At 62.9% G+C, this 15,406-nt stretch overlaps 3 protein-coding genes across 3 annotated transcripts in view; all 3 read right to left on the bottom strand.

Moving 5' to 3' along the window:
- LINJ_28_2740 (hypothetical protein, unknown function) overlaps window positions 1–1,773 on the bottom strand; it is a gene marked incomplete at both ends in the record, with an annotated part of 3,012 nt that extends 1,239 nt beyond the window's left edge. The window contains one exon of the mRNA XM_001470262.1: window positions 1–1,773. This exon is cut by the window's left edge and continues 1,239 nt beyond it. Coding sequence (XP_001470299.1) covers window positions 1–1,773 — 1,773 coding nt within the window.
- A 3,294-nt stretch (window positions 1,774–5,067) lies between these two features.
- On the bottom strand, window positions 5,068–9,738 carry LINJ_28_2730 (conserved hypothetical protein; the record flags this gene model as incomplete). Its single annotated transcript, XM_001470261.1, has 1 exon — window positions 5,068–9,738. One exon carries the CDS (start codon window positions 9,736–9,738, stop codon window positions 5,068–5,070), a length of 4,671 nt encoding a protein of 1,556 aa, XP_001470298.1.
- Window positions 9,739–11,108: 1,370 nt separating this feature from the next.
- On the bottom strand, window positions 11,109–13,922 carry LINJ_28_2720 (putative DNA repair and recombination protein,mitochondrial precursor; the record flags this gene model as incomplete). Its single annotated transcript, XM_001470260.1, has 1 exon — window positions 11,109–13,922. The coding sequence occupies one exon, from the start codon at window positions 13,920–13,922 to the stop codon at window positions 11,109–11,111; it is 2,814 nt and encodes a 937-aa protein (XP_001470297.1).
- Window positions 13,923–15,406: the final 1,484 nt, after the last annotated feature.

The raw sequence follows: 15,406 nt of genomic DNA, 5'->3' as shown, positions 1-15,406 counted from the left end.
GCCAGTCGTCGACGCTGATGCGGCCAGCGCAGACTCCAGCGTCTTCGCCCACTCGGCAAGGGTTTCGGCGACCTCAGCTGGAAGTGCATGGCGAAGGCGCCGCTGTACCCCGCGCTCAACCTGTGCCTGCACCTCCGCTGCGCCAGGCGCCCTGCTCCGCAGACCGCTGTACACCGCGATACAGAGCGGCAGAATGCGGCGATGCAAATCTAGAGCATTCCACCCGCCGCCTGGGAGAACGTCGCCGACGGGCAGCGGGGTTTCGGAATCGGTGGATGGCGGCACTGCGGTCAACGCCTCCACGCGCCGCTGAAGCGCCAGACGAAGGGCGCACTCGTGCCGGTCATGGCGATCTTGGTAGGCCACCGCGCACGCCGCACTGCAGTACACGACGCCGTTGCACGTGGAGCAGCCAGTGGGCGAGGCATCAGCAAACTGCACCGGGTTCAGCTCCCGGCCACAAGCGCTGCACATGAGAAGCGGCGGTGATTCCGAAGTGGGCAGATCCCTCATCGAGAGCGCATCGCCGCTGCCGGTCTGCGCGAGCGAAGACGACAGGGCGTGCAATGCGAAGGCGCCCTCCGCACTAGAGGAGGTAGCGGGGTCGGCGTGCAGCAGCGCCAGCTCCCCTTGGGTAGAGGATGGCAAAGCAAGGGGCACCGCTGGCGACGGCACTCCAGCACCAGCCACGGCGGTGAGGTCCGCAGGCGCGGCGGGCAGTATGTGCTGGCCAATAGCAAACGGCTTCGACGCACGGACGAGGGTGAGGCCGCGAGGAATACCCCCCCTCTCGGCGTGACACACCCGCACGCGTGTGCGCTGCTGTGACAGGAAGTAGTCCAGCGGCGGTGCCACTGCGGCGTGGCTGCCGCGGCTGCTCGCGTTGCTGAAAATGCTGCCACTGTGGTCCGTGGCGGTGGAGGTGCCGGCAGCATCGCTCTCCGCGGCAGGAGACGGTGAGTCAGCCGCCTCGCCCCGAGCGGCACGCTGACCCTCCTGAATGGCCTGCAGAATCCCCTCCGCCTCGGCCTCAGGAAGCTCCTCGACGCGGCAGCCCTCAGGGGCAGTGCCGCTCATGTCCACGGCGTCCAACACACGAATTGAGTGACGCTCAATGGGCACCGGTGCCACATCCAGCAGTGGCGGCGGATCACAAACACTCTCCTCCAGGACGCTTAGCTCACCCATCACGCCGTCGCCGTATTCACGCTCTAAAGAGAGCCCGGCCGACAGCAGCTGCTCGCTCACCCACCGCACAGCCGTCTCCACATAAGGGCCCAGGGGCACCTGCAGCGCCCCTTCCGACAAGAGAATCGCGCGGCACAGGTACTTGTGGGCGTCGTCAGCTGTACACACCACACCGCCCAGCTTTACCAAGTACCGCCGCACATCACGCCGCACCTCCTCGCTTGACCGAGGCGGCATCCTCGGGCTGTTCTGCGCATCCATCGCTCGCTGCTCTGCCTCCTGCTCCAGCAGCCGGTTCACAATGCACATCCCTATCGCGGCGTAGGCCTTGGGTATGATCGGATAGATGGCGAGTAACTCGCGGGCCGCCTTGACGCACTCGTGCCAGTTACCCGTTGCGTGGTGGCAGACACACAAATTACCGGCGACCTTGACGAACTCCTCCACGGCTGATTTTGTCGAGAGCTGATCCGCCTGAAAGCGATCCACGGCGTCGCGGAACGCGCGCGCGGCCTCGTTGAAGCGCCCCGCCTCGAAGAGTTTGTTGCCCTCAAGGTGCAGCGCCCGCACCGTCTTGCCCGCCATGATAACTCGGCGCTTCAAAACACACTCACAACACAGGAAGCGGTGCAGCGGCAGGCAGAAAGAGAGAAGAGACCCGACGGAAGGAAACAAAATGAGACGCACGCACACACGCAAGTCGGAGGACCTGTGACTGCGAGAGTGCGAGACGGTGGGTGAGGGATAGAGAACTTGTCCTCGATGAAGGCGAGCAGCAGGCGATGGTAGTGCCGCACGAACCGCATTTGATTTTCCTTTGCATGCAGCGCAGTCGCCTCCGCCGTGGCCGCATCCGCATCACTAGCCGTATCCTTCTGAAAGTGAAGCCCCTCTGCAACGTCCAAGGCGGNNNANGANGNCNNCNNNTGCACCGTGGGTTGGGGGTGGCGGCTGGACGACGCCGAATCCTCAAGAGTCCGCCCCTTCTTCAGGACAGTCTTGCCGGTGGGATTGGCGGCACGATTGCGGATCGACTGCCGCGCGCTCTCCAATATCGCACGCATGCTGGCACGTGCGTCCATCGCTGCAGCTATGGTGCTACAAACGCGGCTCGTATGGGCGTGCGAGTGGGGGAGGTGTGGTGTCTAGCAGAGTTCGTGTAACCCGTGTTGCTGCGCGAGCCGGTCCACAACTCGAATCAGGTGGCGATCGCAGGTGAGCCCAGGCAAACGCAAGAGGAGGCGAGGACGAGAGAGAGGGTGCGGAGCGAGAGGGCGAGAGAAGGCAAGCCTATTCTAAATTCATTTTTATAAAGGCAGCGAGTCGGAGTGCTGGCACACATACGCACGCCCCAACTCGCACGTACCGGCGAAGGATGGCTGGGCGTGGAGCGAGGGAAGAGAAAGGAGAAACGGTCAAGAGGCACGCAGCGCGAAGACAGAAGGGTGGTGGTCTGATCACACACGCACACATATAAAGACGCTCGTGAGACGAGCGCCGAGACCCGACGCGACTGGGGGAGACGACGCGATGTGTCTTCAAGCGGCTGCCTTCGCAAGCACGGACTCCCATTCGTGTTGCCTCCTTCGCGCCTCACACGCGCGGGCGCACACGGGGCCCGGAGAGATGCATCTTTGATCGCCATGTCACGCATACGCCACCACAGACATACAACAGCAGCAGCACACACACACACACGCACACACAGGCGCACTCAGGGAGATTTGTATGTATGTATGCGTGTGTGTGTGTGAGAGTCGGCGCCACGGGACGTGGCCGGTGCAAGACAGAGGCAAAAAAAAAGAAGAAATTTCGAAAAGAGGGCAAAAAAGGGAGAAGGGAAGGGGGCTGTGAAAGGGGGGGGATCCATCAGAGAAAAAAAAAGAGAGCAGCAGCAGCAGCACATACAAGGGCTTGAGTTGCTCGACACATACATGTGTGTGTGTGTGTGTACGCGCGTGCATCGAGCCGAAAACGCCAGAGGCACCCCAAAGGCACCAAAACATGCGCATGCGTGCACCTTCACACCGCTTGCATCGTATTGGCCGAGCAAAAAAAGACAGACCAAGAGAAAAATGAAAGCAAAGGCAAAGTCGACTCGCACAATCGAAAAGAATGGGGAGACAAGTCCAAGAAAGACGAGAAAGCACAACATCGCGGAGGGAGAGGGAGAAGGTCAAGAAGAAGAATTGCGGTTGAGCACTCCGGCGCGGGCCTGCGTGTCTGTCATCAGGGGCAACGAGCCTCCCTCTCCACCTCCCCCTTCAGAGTCTTTGGATCATGAGGGAGGAGAAGGCACCAACCCACGCGACTACACCAGAGGAGCCCTTACAGACACCCGCACAAGCCCCAAGCGCATACACACGGCGAGGTCGCGCGAGAAAAATACAGAGAAAAAGAGAGCGGGTGTGCGTTGAGTGCTGCACAAGGAGCACCTCTTAAGAGAGGGGAATGGGGAAAGCACAGGCACAGCACAAGCTCATGCACAGGCACGCGCGCTGAAGTCGAAAATCGCGACCGAAAAAAGCAAAACAGAAACGCAGAAGTAAAGGAAATTCCTCAAGAACACATCAAACAACAGCATGCCCCCACACGCACAGAATAAAGGAGAAATCGTTTTCGCATCAACGTGTTCATTCGATGCCACGGAACATGAGCTGAACGCCACACTCGATCGCCCGCGGGCCGGGCACAGGTCCCCCTCCCATCCGCGCGGCGCGAGGCAGACGTTGACAAGAGGTACGGCAATGCACCGACTCGGTGACCTGCGCAAGGCCCCTGCCTCCAGCTCCACCCACCCCTGCGCTTCGCGCGTCGCCTCGCAGCCAGCCGCATCATGTCGGCCGCCACCTGGTGCGTCCCCACGAGTGGCGCAGGCTCCCCGCAGCACCAGTGGGCCGTGTGAGGGTCGGGTGTGGGATGCGTTCGAGTCACGCGGCCTAGTCACATGGGTGGCACAAGCGTGTGCACGGTCGCAGGTCGCTCCGAGGCAGCACCACCCACGACCTCACCCGCCGGCATCAGTAGCGACGCATCGCACTGACCTCCCCAAGTCTCATGCGCGCGGCCCTGCCACAGCGAGAAGTGGGGTCCGGCAATCGGCAGGGCTGGAGGAGGGAGGGGCTGCCTGGCTTCCGCCGCCCCCTCCTCCACAACACAGAGAGAGAGAGTAGAGGGTGTGGGACGTGCGCGGGCACTCGGATTTCACACACGGAGATGAGCCGGCATCATCAGGGTTAGGCAAGAAGAGTAGAAGAGCAGGAACAGCGAGAAGGCCAGAGAGAAAACAGGGATAGAGGCGCACACAGGCGTTCGGGATATCGATGTACACGTCCACTCAACGTTTCCTCTGCGCAGGGGCATCGGCGTGTGCGTATGTGGAGTGGAGCGCAAGACAGCAATGCGGAAGAAAGCAAGGAGCCCGGAAATTCTTGGAGCAGAGGACGATCGGGGAGGTCGGGGGGAGGGTGCGATCGGGGTAGCAGACGACTGGGAGCGCCGCGCATTACACATACAGATAAACGCATTTGTGTATATAGCATAACCGAAGGCTCAGCGAGTGGGGGCCGTGCAAAGGCACAGAGGCGGTCGTGAGGTGGATTTCCGGGGCGCGGTGGGCGAAGAGGCGCGGAGGGAAAGGGTTTGGGAAGGGGCTGAGGCGTGTGCGAGCTTCGCAAGGGAAGCAGAAGGGAGACGGCCCAGCAGATGCTGCGTTTTCGCTGCTGGGCGGCGAGGCGAACGCTGAAGCCCATTCACCACGCGTCACACGACCCATAGACGTACCTATACGCGCGCGCCGGCCACCACAACCACTGGCCCTGCCTATTCTCCCATAAAGGGCTCTCTCTCCGTATTATTTCTACGCTGCAGATGTTGTGGCTACGACAGCTCCTGCGCCGCGAGCGGCTCCTCGCTCACAAGTGCACAATACAGAGTCTCGGCGGCCTTGCGTGGCACGGGGCGGCTAGCGTCCTGCAGCAAGCAATCGCGTAGTGCGGCTTGCACTTGATATCGGTGCTCTGCCGGTCGCTGATGCAGCACCTCCAGCGCCGCAGCTGCACCGATGGCAGTCAGTGTCTCGAAGGACTCCCGCCGCACGTCGAAGCTATCGTCGTTCATGCCCAGCACAACGCTACGCAGGACCTTAGCGCCGCAGGCCCGCAGCCCAAATGCGGCGGCGGTACGAACGGCGACGGAGCTGCTCTGGAGCAGCGCCTTGCATGCGTACAGCTCCCCGTGGCCACCGCCGTACCGGCAGAGGTACAGGCACAGCGCCTTGAGGACGTTGGTGGGCAGCAACGCCGACTCCAGCACCGAAGTGAGGACAATGTAGCAGGCATTAGGCTCCTCCTCCTGGCAGCAGGTGGCAGCCTCCTGCGCCGGCAGAGCCGTGTCGAGGGAAAGGACAGCGTCCATCGCAGCAGCAGTGCTGGCCGGCGTTCTCGCATTTACGTAGTGTCGGTACACCACCTCCGCCAACGCGCGCACACACAGCAGTACGGTGTCCTCTTCCAAGGCACCCTGCGTCACGATGAGCCTGCTCAGCACCTGCACCATCTCATCCAGCAGCGCGTCGGCTTCAGGGAACTTGCCCCTGTTTAGCTTAGCGCATGCCTCGCGCACGTCCACCTCGGCGAGCTGGAAGGCGCACCAATGGTGCACTTGCGAAGGCTGCTGGGGGTCCTGCAGCAGCTGCAACAGTGCCCGCGCACCGCCCTGCCGCTGCTGCGCAAGACACCACACGACAGTGGCAGACTGCAACGGCAGCTCTGGTGACCGTGTGGCGGCGGCAGACGGCGCCTGGCTTGAGCCGCTCTCCTCCGTCACCAAAGGGGCGTGGAGCACAAGGCAAGTGAGCAGGAAGTCCACGATAGAGGATGGGTCTGCCGTCAACGGGCCAACGCACGCGAGCCCCACACACGCCGCGTGCCGCACCCGCCATAGCGGCGAGTAAAGCAGCTCCTGGAAGACGGGAACAAGGGACGCAACGCAGCTGTCTACGCACGAGCTCGGGGCGAGGGGGTTCACGCATACAGTGCCAGCAGCGATGGCCGCTGCGACGGTGACATTGTCGTCGGCATCAGCCTCTCTGGCTCCATTGCGCGGGCCACGGCCGGTTGCCGGAGGGTCAGTGCGGCCAGCCTGGGCGACAGAGCGTCGCATCGTGGTCGCCTGTCGTAGCTGCAGCGTGCGTGCCGACCTTATAAAGAAGTCCGTCACGGGCTGCACCACGTGCACGCGGGCCACCGGAGGCAGCGTGCTCAGCGACATGAGTGCCTGCTCCTGCACCAGCGGCGTCGCGGAGGGCGCCAAGAGGGCGTGCACAAGCGCCGACTCCAGTGCGAAAAGCATATCCTTTTCCTCTGCAAAGAAACGATCAAGGGAGTACGGGAGAAGCGGAAGCCGCAGCAGCGCGTGCGCAGCTGCCCCCTTTTCATCGACGTCACTGCCGTCGTCATTGCCTCGTTGGTGTGGGGCGGTGCCGGCGGCACCTTCAGCCAGTACCCGGTGCAGGTCGCGGCGCAGCCGCGATATGGTGGGCGAGTACAGACTCTGCGCGGCCGGCGTCACGACGGCGCTCAGCAACCGTGCGCTCAGAGCATCATTCAGTAACGCCATAACGTACGGATGCGCGTGCGTCACGCGAAACTGGTCGGAGCGGAGGTATGCCAGTAACTCGCATCGTGCGAGCTCCGCGTCTACCATCACGTGAGTGGGCCGGTATGGTGGTGGTGACTGGAGGTAGAGGAGATGCCGCCCCGTCGGCGCTGCTGTCGTCGCAGTGGGAGAAAACAATAGAGGGTCGCGGCCAAAGAGCGGCCGCAGCTCCTCCATCATCGGCGACGCCGAGAGCGAGTCCGCGGGAGAGGCGGAAAGGTCATCCGGCGCAAGCTGGAAAAGCGAGTCTGCGCCTCCCTTCGCATCAGGCCGACGCATCGCGCCAGCTGGCACGCACAAGACGCTCGTGTGGCCGACGAGCTCGAAGCTGTAGGTGCCGAGTGCGTACGCCGCTGCAGCCAGAACGTGCGGTCCCTCTGCCTGCTGTTGCACTATGCGAATCACAGCCTCTAGTCCATCTGCGCCGCCCGCGGTGCGTATTGCCAGCCCAACAAGGCGCACATCGCACATTGACGTTGGCGACGGCGGAGGCAGCCAGATAAGTAGCTGTAGGAGGGTGGGGAGGAGCGTGAAAGCGACGGGGCCGAGGCCGATGACGGCGCACAGCACGCTGTTGTTCGCCGCAGCATCCCCCTCGTCGACGCCTTCCGCCTCCGACTCCCCCGTGCGGCGAAGTGGGTTGGCAGCGACGGCCTTGCCTCGGCCGCGATGCTTTCGGGCACTGGAGTTCATCCTGTCTGCCGAATGGGTCGCCATCATCGACTCCAGACGCGTGCGCAGCCAAGGCACTACAATGTACTCAAGTGCGTCAGGTTTGTTGAGGAGCAGGTCCATGGCAAGGCAGTCGACCACAACCGGCTCGGTGACCTCAGGATGCTCACCTCCAGCCCTGGCGGCGTCCTCTGCCTGTGTGGTGGTGGCCCAAGCGTCGCCCATGGCAGCCAACTCCTTGAGCAGCTGGTGTGAGCTGGCGGCGTTGACGCGCGCCAGGTAGTCGAGAAAGGGCACCGCCTTCGTGTACGCGGCAGGGAGCAGCGGCATTACGCGACGACGTTCACCGCATGCGACGCCCTGCCCTCTCGAGTCGTTCTGCGACGGCCTGTGTGTGCCACGGCGCTGATGGCCGTCGTCGACAGCGGCCCTCTGCACTGGCCTCTCCCCGGCGGCACCGAGGAGGGCACGCAGGGGGAGCGACTTGTCTTCTCTTTGGTGCGCGTCTTGGTCAATGCGCCCCTCTTCAGCCCTGCCTTCGGAGAGGCCATGGAGGCCCAAAGGGCTGCCGGCCTCACTCTCGCCAGCGCCACCGCTCCCATCATCTCCGACTCCCTCGCTCATGCGATCCGCGAGAGCTGGAAGCGAGGATGGTTCGGCGTCGACTGCACCACACGGGGACGATATCCCGTGCGGTGGCAAGCGGCAGTGTCTGCTCAAAGAGATGCACGCCTCTTCCTGTTGGTGTTGCGGTGCCTCTGCCGCGTACGCGTTACCTCCACCCTCCGCGCGCACACTGCAGCCGGCAGCGGTGTAGAAGGACGACAAGTCGCCGGGCGGCGGAGGGGAGGATAGAGGACGCTGAAACGCCGCAGTTACAGAGGCTGCTGCTTCTCGCTGCAGCTGCTGATGCTGCTGCCCAACGGACCGCGATCTTTGGTGTAGCGCGGCCAGGAGACGCTCCACGCTGGGGGTGATGGAGACATCCTTCACGCGCGTGGACAGGGACGCCGCAGAAGCAACGGCTGCTGAGCGGCAGCGGTGTTGCTTGTCGCCCACGTCGTTCCTTGACATGGATAGCTGCCAAAGTGGGTGTCGCCCGTCATCGGCTGCGGCGACAAGGGAGGTGTCGCTTGCAGACTGCGCATCTCCGCCTGGCATCGCCATCAGGGAAGAGTTGCTGAGTGACGACGGCGTGACGGCAGCCCCAGTCGTCGCTGAAGCATCGACGGAAGCGCCGAGACTATGTGCGAAATCCGCTGCCGCTCCATGGCCGCGATGAGTGCCACGAGCCGTGCGCGTGTGTTTGCAACACGCAGTGTCCGCCTCACCAGCAGCCTCTGTACCAGGCTGCGCTGGAGACTTAGCAGCAGCAGTGGCAGCGGCCACGCTGTCTAGAACTGCGTGCATGTCGTCCTTGTCAAAGTACACCTCCAGCAGCGAAGACGTCTGGGCAGCAGCCATGTGCGCTGCCTCGCTCGTGAAAGAGGAGGGCAGCACAACGGGCGACGGCACTGCCACGCGCGCCGACGACGAGCGGCGCAGTGGTCGTTCTTCTCTTGCGACTCGCCTGTTGTACCGGTGATGTGAGAGAGGGGAGTTCGATGACGAGAAAAGCAACGGAGAGGCACCGCTGCCGTGACTCGGCGGCGGCGGCGGCGCCGCATGGTGGTCGTAGCGGTCGTCCAGCGCGTACTCGCCAGAGAGTGGAGAGCGGTGAGACTGAAAGCCAGCACTGGTGGTGGCAGCTGCGGCGTGGCGATCTCTCTCAGCGGCTGCCGGCCGCGATGCCTCCGCCTGGGGCTCGTCGTGAGTGGGGGATGCAGGGATGAGGTGTGAGCGCACGGGTGCGTAGGTGTGCGGGTGCTTTGAGGAGTAGCCACGGTGGTCAGTCGCCCCGGCAAGGCGGGAGGGCGACACCTGTGTCGCACCTACGTCTATCGAATTCTCCCAGATAACGCCTCCGCGACCGCTACGCCGCCCTCTCCTGTCTGTGGGTGGTGGTGGTGTTCGGTATCCCTGCAGACGTACGCCGCGCACGGCCGACTCCTCTCGCGATCGAAACAGCGACCGCCCCACCTCACTTCCGCCTCGCTCTTCGCTTCGCACACGGGCGCGGCGGTCGCCGGACATGGGCAGCGGATTGGTGATGCTCTCGGCACGCAGGACATCGAGTTGGCGCAGCACCGCGTACGCACGTGAGAGACCGGCTGTCGACATGACTTGAAGACGGCAAGCGTGCAAGCGGAGCTTGCTTGAGTCTGTGTTCGTGAGCACCACCTCTAGCCGTAGTATTAGTCCCGGCAACGGCGGCTGTGAGATTCTAGTCCGATATCTAAGATCATGTAACTGTGTACGCGCGCATGTGTGTATGGGCGTCTGTGTTTGTGTGTGTGTGTGTGTGTAATGCATCTGCCCCCAAAGCATACACAGGTGGGCGGGCCCCTGCCGACGCACGCTCGCGCCCCGGTGTGTACAGTGCGTGTCAGGGGTGTAGGATGGGGCACGAGGGCAAGGAGACACAGTGGAAAGGGAGAACGAAGCCCTGATCTCAAGTGAAATCTTCATGTGCAACGACGAAAAGGGGTGCAGCTCGGTCAGCCCCTGTGCGCGTCCAGGGAAAGCGCCGTGAAGGGCACGCAAGCAGTGGAGCGAGGCGGCAAGACGCGGTGCGCATGGATGAGAGAACGAAAGCCAAAGGGGGTGTGCCGGCGAGCAGGGTGATGCCGGCGGGGTCGAGTACGTATTCCCTCCTTGAGAAGCATGTTTTCATGTGTGTAACAGCAGAAGACGAGCGCTGGCCGGTGGCCAGGGGAGAAGCGATGGGAGGCACCGGCGTGCACACACAGGAGAACGAGCGAGCAAGGGGCCCTTGCAGATCGAGCACACGTCTTTCGTTTAGCTCCCTACCACTCCACCACCACCATCCAAGTCGTCGTCTTCCAGCGCGAGCATCGACCGTAGCAAAAACAAAGACGGCACCGGAGAGAGGGGGCCGCACGTACCTACGCCTTCATCTTTCTCTCTGCGTATGCGCGTGTGTGGGGGTCCGGTGTGAGACAAGCGATGTTATATCGCGCACCGCCAGGGTACACACGAGTTGTGCGCGCTGCACTCAGGCGTGTGCATGCACGCAGCTGGTTCATCGCCTCTCCATCCCGCTCTTTCCTCGCTGTGGGCTTCGCGTGCGACTGTGAATGCGTCCTGAAGATGGGTGCCGATCTTGCTGGTCCGCTCTTTGGGGAGTGGGGAGGGGCGCGCAGCCGTGCCACTTACTTGGCTGGTTTTTACTTCTGTGTGTATGTGTCTGGTAGTCGACGTAGCAGTTGTAGAAGCAGCGGCGCCATGAGCCGTGCCTGCGTGTCGCTGTGCGGTGCGGGCGTTGCGTTGAACAAGCACACACGACAGAGAGCCAGCAGGCAAGAACGGGTACATAACGGAAAACAACAACAGATGCGTAAGCTGTGCGGGGCTCTCTGTCAGACCACCGCCTCAAAAGCCGCCACGGGAGCGACGCTCCTCGCAGCAGCGACCGGGAGAGGGAATAGCACACGCTCACGCACGCGCACGCGCACCCGCTCCGGCCCCCTCTAGGCGGAAACAGCAAAGACGCGTTGTTCTGTATGCCTACTCCAGGAGGAGCGTGCAGCCGGAGGCGGGGAGATCAAGACTTTCGAGTTGCGCGCGTCCTGCAGCTGGTCGGAGAACTCCAGTGCGCTGCGGCGCACGATGATCATGTTCGGCTGGACACGATAGACGACAAGCTGATCGAGTTTCCGCACCCTCGAGCACGCAACATAGATCAGGTGCGCGCAGTCAAAGAACTTCTCGCAGTCCAGCACCACTGTGCCCTGCAGCGTCAGCCCTTGCACCTTGTGCACCGTGAAGGCGTAGCCGAGCTGTAGCGGTATGGTGAGCACCTCGTGGCCGTAGAAGTAGCTCTGCGCCGTGCCGCCGAGGACGATCGAGATCGGCGGAATCTGCACCACTTCCCCACCAAGAAGGCGCACAACAGGGAGCTGTGCAAACAGCCTCTGCTGGCACACACGCTGGAAGATGACGCGAGCCGCGCGGTCAGTGCGGCGCGGGAAGAGGCTCACGTCCGGCGGGGCAAAGGCCTCGACAACGCCGACGCTGCCGTTCGACACAGTGCGTGAAAGATTGCGATTCACCATGACCCGGCATCCCAACTTTAGTCGCAGCGGCGTGAGGGAGAGGGCAACGTCGGAGCTTGTCATGTCCGCCAGCGTCATGGTCACGCTGAGCGGCACCATAGACGACGGCTCCTCCTCCAACATCGTGACAACGCGGCCGCCAAGTCGCGTGGCAACAGCAGTTGCGATCCCCTCCCACTCGGTGGCAGAGAAAGGTGCTGTGGCGCGGCGCGTTCGCTTCGTCGCAAGAGAGATGACCGGCTTGCGCAACGTTTCCGCCGCGACGGCGGCGAGGGTACTACTGTGAGTTCGGCCCGCCATGAGGGCTGGCGCGCCGTCCGCAGCGAGTGACGAGGACCTCGTGGAAGCTCCATCATCACCGCTGTCCGCATCGTCATCGCCTCCATCTCTCGTTTTAGGCTTGTGCAGCTCCCGCTCACGGCACCGCAATCGCAAAATGAAGCGCGTCTCCAGCGCCCCCTCCGCTCGCACAGGCATGAGAACAAGTTCGTGATCTGCTACACTCGGCACAGGCTCTCTCCCACCGCCGTCCTTTCGATGAAGGCCGGCGCGCAGGCGCTGTGCCTCCTCGTGAATCATCTCCAACAAGCGTTCCCGGTTCGGCATGGCGGCTCGCATGCCGTTGGCGTCTCTGTTCAGCTCCACCAACGCCGAGTGCGTGAAGCTGCCACACAGCTGCAGCGGCCCACGCTGAGGGGTGAAGATCATCTCTTGTGTCATTAACTCTCCCAGCTTAAGATCGTTGAGCTGCTGCGCCTCGCGGCGACGAGGAAAGAGGTACGTAATGTGCGTGGTGTTAGGTGGTATTGGCCTGTCGAGGGCAGCGAAACGCTCCGCGTCGAACCGGCCACGCCGCAGATCCTCCAGCAGCTTCATAAGCGGGTCATCGGCGGCGTGGCGCATTGGAGTGACGAGGCGCAGCGCGACCAAGTGCTTGAAGGCAGCACTTTCGTACGCCGGCAGCGTGTCCTCGCGTGAGAGCTGCAGGAAGTCGCCGCAAACGATGAGTTGCAGCCCGCCGAACGGTCTGTGATGCATGCGAGCCAGTCGGGCTTCCATGTCAAAGGCGTCCAGCATGCATGCGTCCAGCAATGAGACCTCGTCTATAATGACTGCGTCGACGGCTCGCAACGCGTTGGCGTCCCACCGATGCGGCGCTGTGTCGAGGAGTGGCGCGTTGAATGCGTGGTGAAAGGTGCATCCGCCGAGCTGAACGGCCGCCACGCCTGTTGTGGCCGTCATGGCAACCCGTAGTCCCATCTGGCAAAGCTCGCGGTAGATGCACTTGAGCAGCACCGTCTTGCCGGTCCCGGCGCTGCCGCCGATGAACAAGTTGAAGCCGCGCAGCGCCAGCTTCACCACGTGGTGCTGGTCCGGTGTGAGCGTCATGCCCATGGTGCAGGGGTCCGCGGGGGTGTCAAGCTTCGGGGGCATGTACGCGCCGCGCAGACGGGCGTAGAGCTGCCCCAGCTCCTTGTTCACGTACGTGAAGGCGTCGTGCCGCTCGAGAAGCTTTGCCACGCTCGCCGTCCAGTGGTCGGGCCCGCGTCGCAGGAACGGCCGAAGCAGCTGACTTCGTGCCTGTGCCACCGCCTCGGCTGCTGGCATGGGGGCTGCCTCAGAGACACGGCACTTCGCAGATGACCTTGCACGCGAGCCGTCTGCCCTCGCTTTTTTGGTGGCTGATGCGGACGACCCTCGCTCAGCGGCAGCGGCGGCCTTCGCACCTCGGAGCGCCTGCTGTGCCTGTCGCTCCCGTCGACGCGCTGCGTTCCGCTGTTGAGTCGACATAATTTTCTGGAGCGCCACCATGTACTCTGCAGGACTCCACTCGATCTGCAGCGGGTTCGACACGCCTCGATAGAAGCCGACGCCGAACAGCATCTTGGCGGCCGAGGAAGTCGTGCGCACGAGACGGCCGTTGAAAGGGTTCACAAAGCTCTCTCGAAAGAGGCCCGAGTAAATCTCATGGGTCGCCGTGGTGGGCGTGATGGAAGGCGAAACAGCATCCGATCCGGCGCTCGTGGACGGCGCAGCCGCGGCAGCCGGAGTAGCGTGAAAACCGCCACAGGTGCCGTGTTGTGCACAGAGGGAGGCGCGAAATGTCGGCTCCTTCTGCAGCGGTGCGAACTCCATCGGCAGTTGTACGCGAGGCAGTGGCACAGGAAAGCAGGGGGCACCCGCACTTGGGGCTTCACGGGTCCCAGCAGCGCCCGCGTTTGCCTCCATGACTGCCACAGATGCGTCAGATAATTTCAGGCGGCAGCTTTCGCTATTGCCGTCGCCGCCAGACCCGCTGGCACCGCTGGCAGCGTTACCTGCAGTTTGTGACTTCGCACTCGCAGTCGCGCCCCTGCGATTGTCTGCGGTCACAGTGTCCTCCTCTTTGAAAAAATGAGGAGCAGGCGCCGCTGTGCCGCCCCGCAGGGCTTCGTCCACAAAGGAGCCCACCGCACCACTGCTGCGACCAGCACCCACGTGGAAGGACACGGTAAACTGCTGTTGCTCGTCCTCGCCCTCGCTCAGCCGAAGGGAGAGAAAGCGAACGGCGCTCGTCAACGCATGCGGGCGGCAGCAGTCGGTGCCGCGAGTAGAGCCTGACCATGACACCAACAAACGTGCTCGAAGCCCTTGTACAGCAGGGTTCGTCGCGTGATGTTGAGCGACACCGGCGCCACACGCACGAAGACGCAGGAGACGTCTCCGCGGGTGCATCGCCCCTTCAGCGCACAGCGTAAGCTTCTGCCCTCAGCCACCTCTCCTCTGCTCCGTCTGCCTTTTTCTCCCTGTGTGCGCCCCTGCAGCTGCGACGGCCGGCCCCGTTGTCGAATGATGCGTCCCACCAGACTCCTCCTTCCTTGCCGTTTTGGTCGCACACGCCCACTGGAAAGACGCTCTGCAAGGGACACGGAGAGAAGACGGTGTGCTTGAAGTCAATGCAGTCGCGCGGTCCGTCTTGAACGCTGATGGGTTGGTGCCGCCGATAGAAGAGGCAAGCGTCTGTGCGTAACTCTGGTTACGAAGGAATGAGGCGGGCGTATTTCTGTGGATCGGTGTGCGCCGCCCCCCTGTGTGCATGGGAGTAGCTCGCGTAGCTCTGCAGGGATGCTGAATCTCGTGTGCTGGCAACCGCGTCACGTTGCCACCGTTACGTCCATGCACACAAGCAGCAAATACTGCCCTCGCCTTGAGATGGAAGACGCGGCCTGAACGAAACGGGCGAAGCAAAGGAAAGCAACAAAAGGAGGCGGCGGCGGCGGCGATGGGAGAGAAGAGAAGGAGACGGACGATGATAGACGAAAAGCAGCGCACCGAGCCGCGCGAGGAAGAGGGAGGTGTCGAGAATCGGGATGAAGGAACGAAGACAGGCGGGCCGACAATGGCATCGTCCACCCTCCTCCATCGTCCTCTCTCCACAGACCAGCACATCCAGCAGTGGGCGAGTGTGTGTCCGCCTACATGCGCGTTCTCCCCTCTCACAGTGATAAAGGCATCAAGAAACATATGTGCGCTCACGTGCATGTGTGCGAGTGCGTCGCATCCATCCCTCTCTGAGGTGGCGAGGAGGGGTGGCGCATGCTTGTCGGTCGCGTGCCTGTGCGGAAATGGGTGTCCACATCAGACAAAGCATGTGCGCGTACAGCTGTCCTTGTCAGTGATGGGCCTCGTCTTTCTTTCCGGTCGAATGCCACTGCAGCCAGGCACGCACACGC

The sequence above is a fragment of the Leishmania infantum genome, chromosome 28, assembly GCF_000002875.2.
Source record: "Leishmania infantum JPCM5 genome chromosome 28".
Lineage (NCBI taxonomy): Eukaryota > Euglenozoa > Kinetoplastea > Trypanosomatida > Trypanosomatidae > Leishmania > Leishmania infantum.
This window is presented reverse-complemented; position numbering and strand designations above follow the sequence as displayed.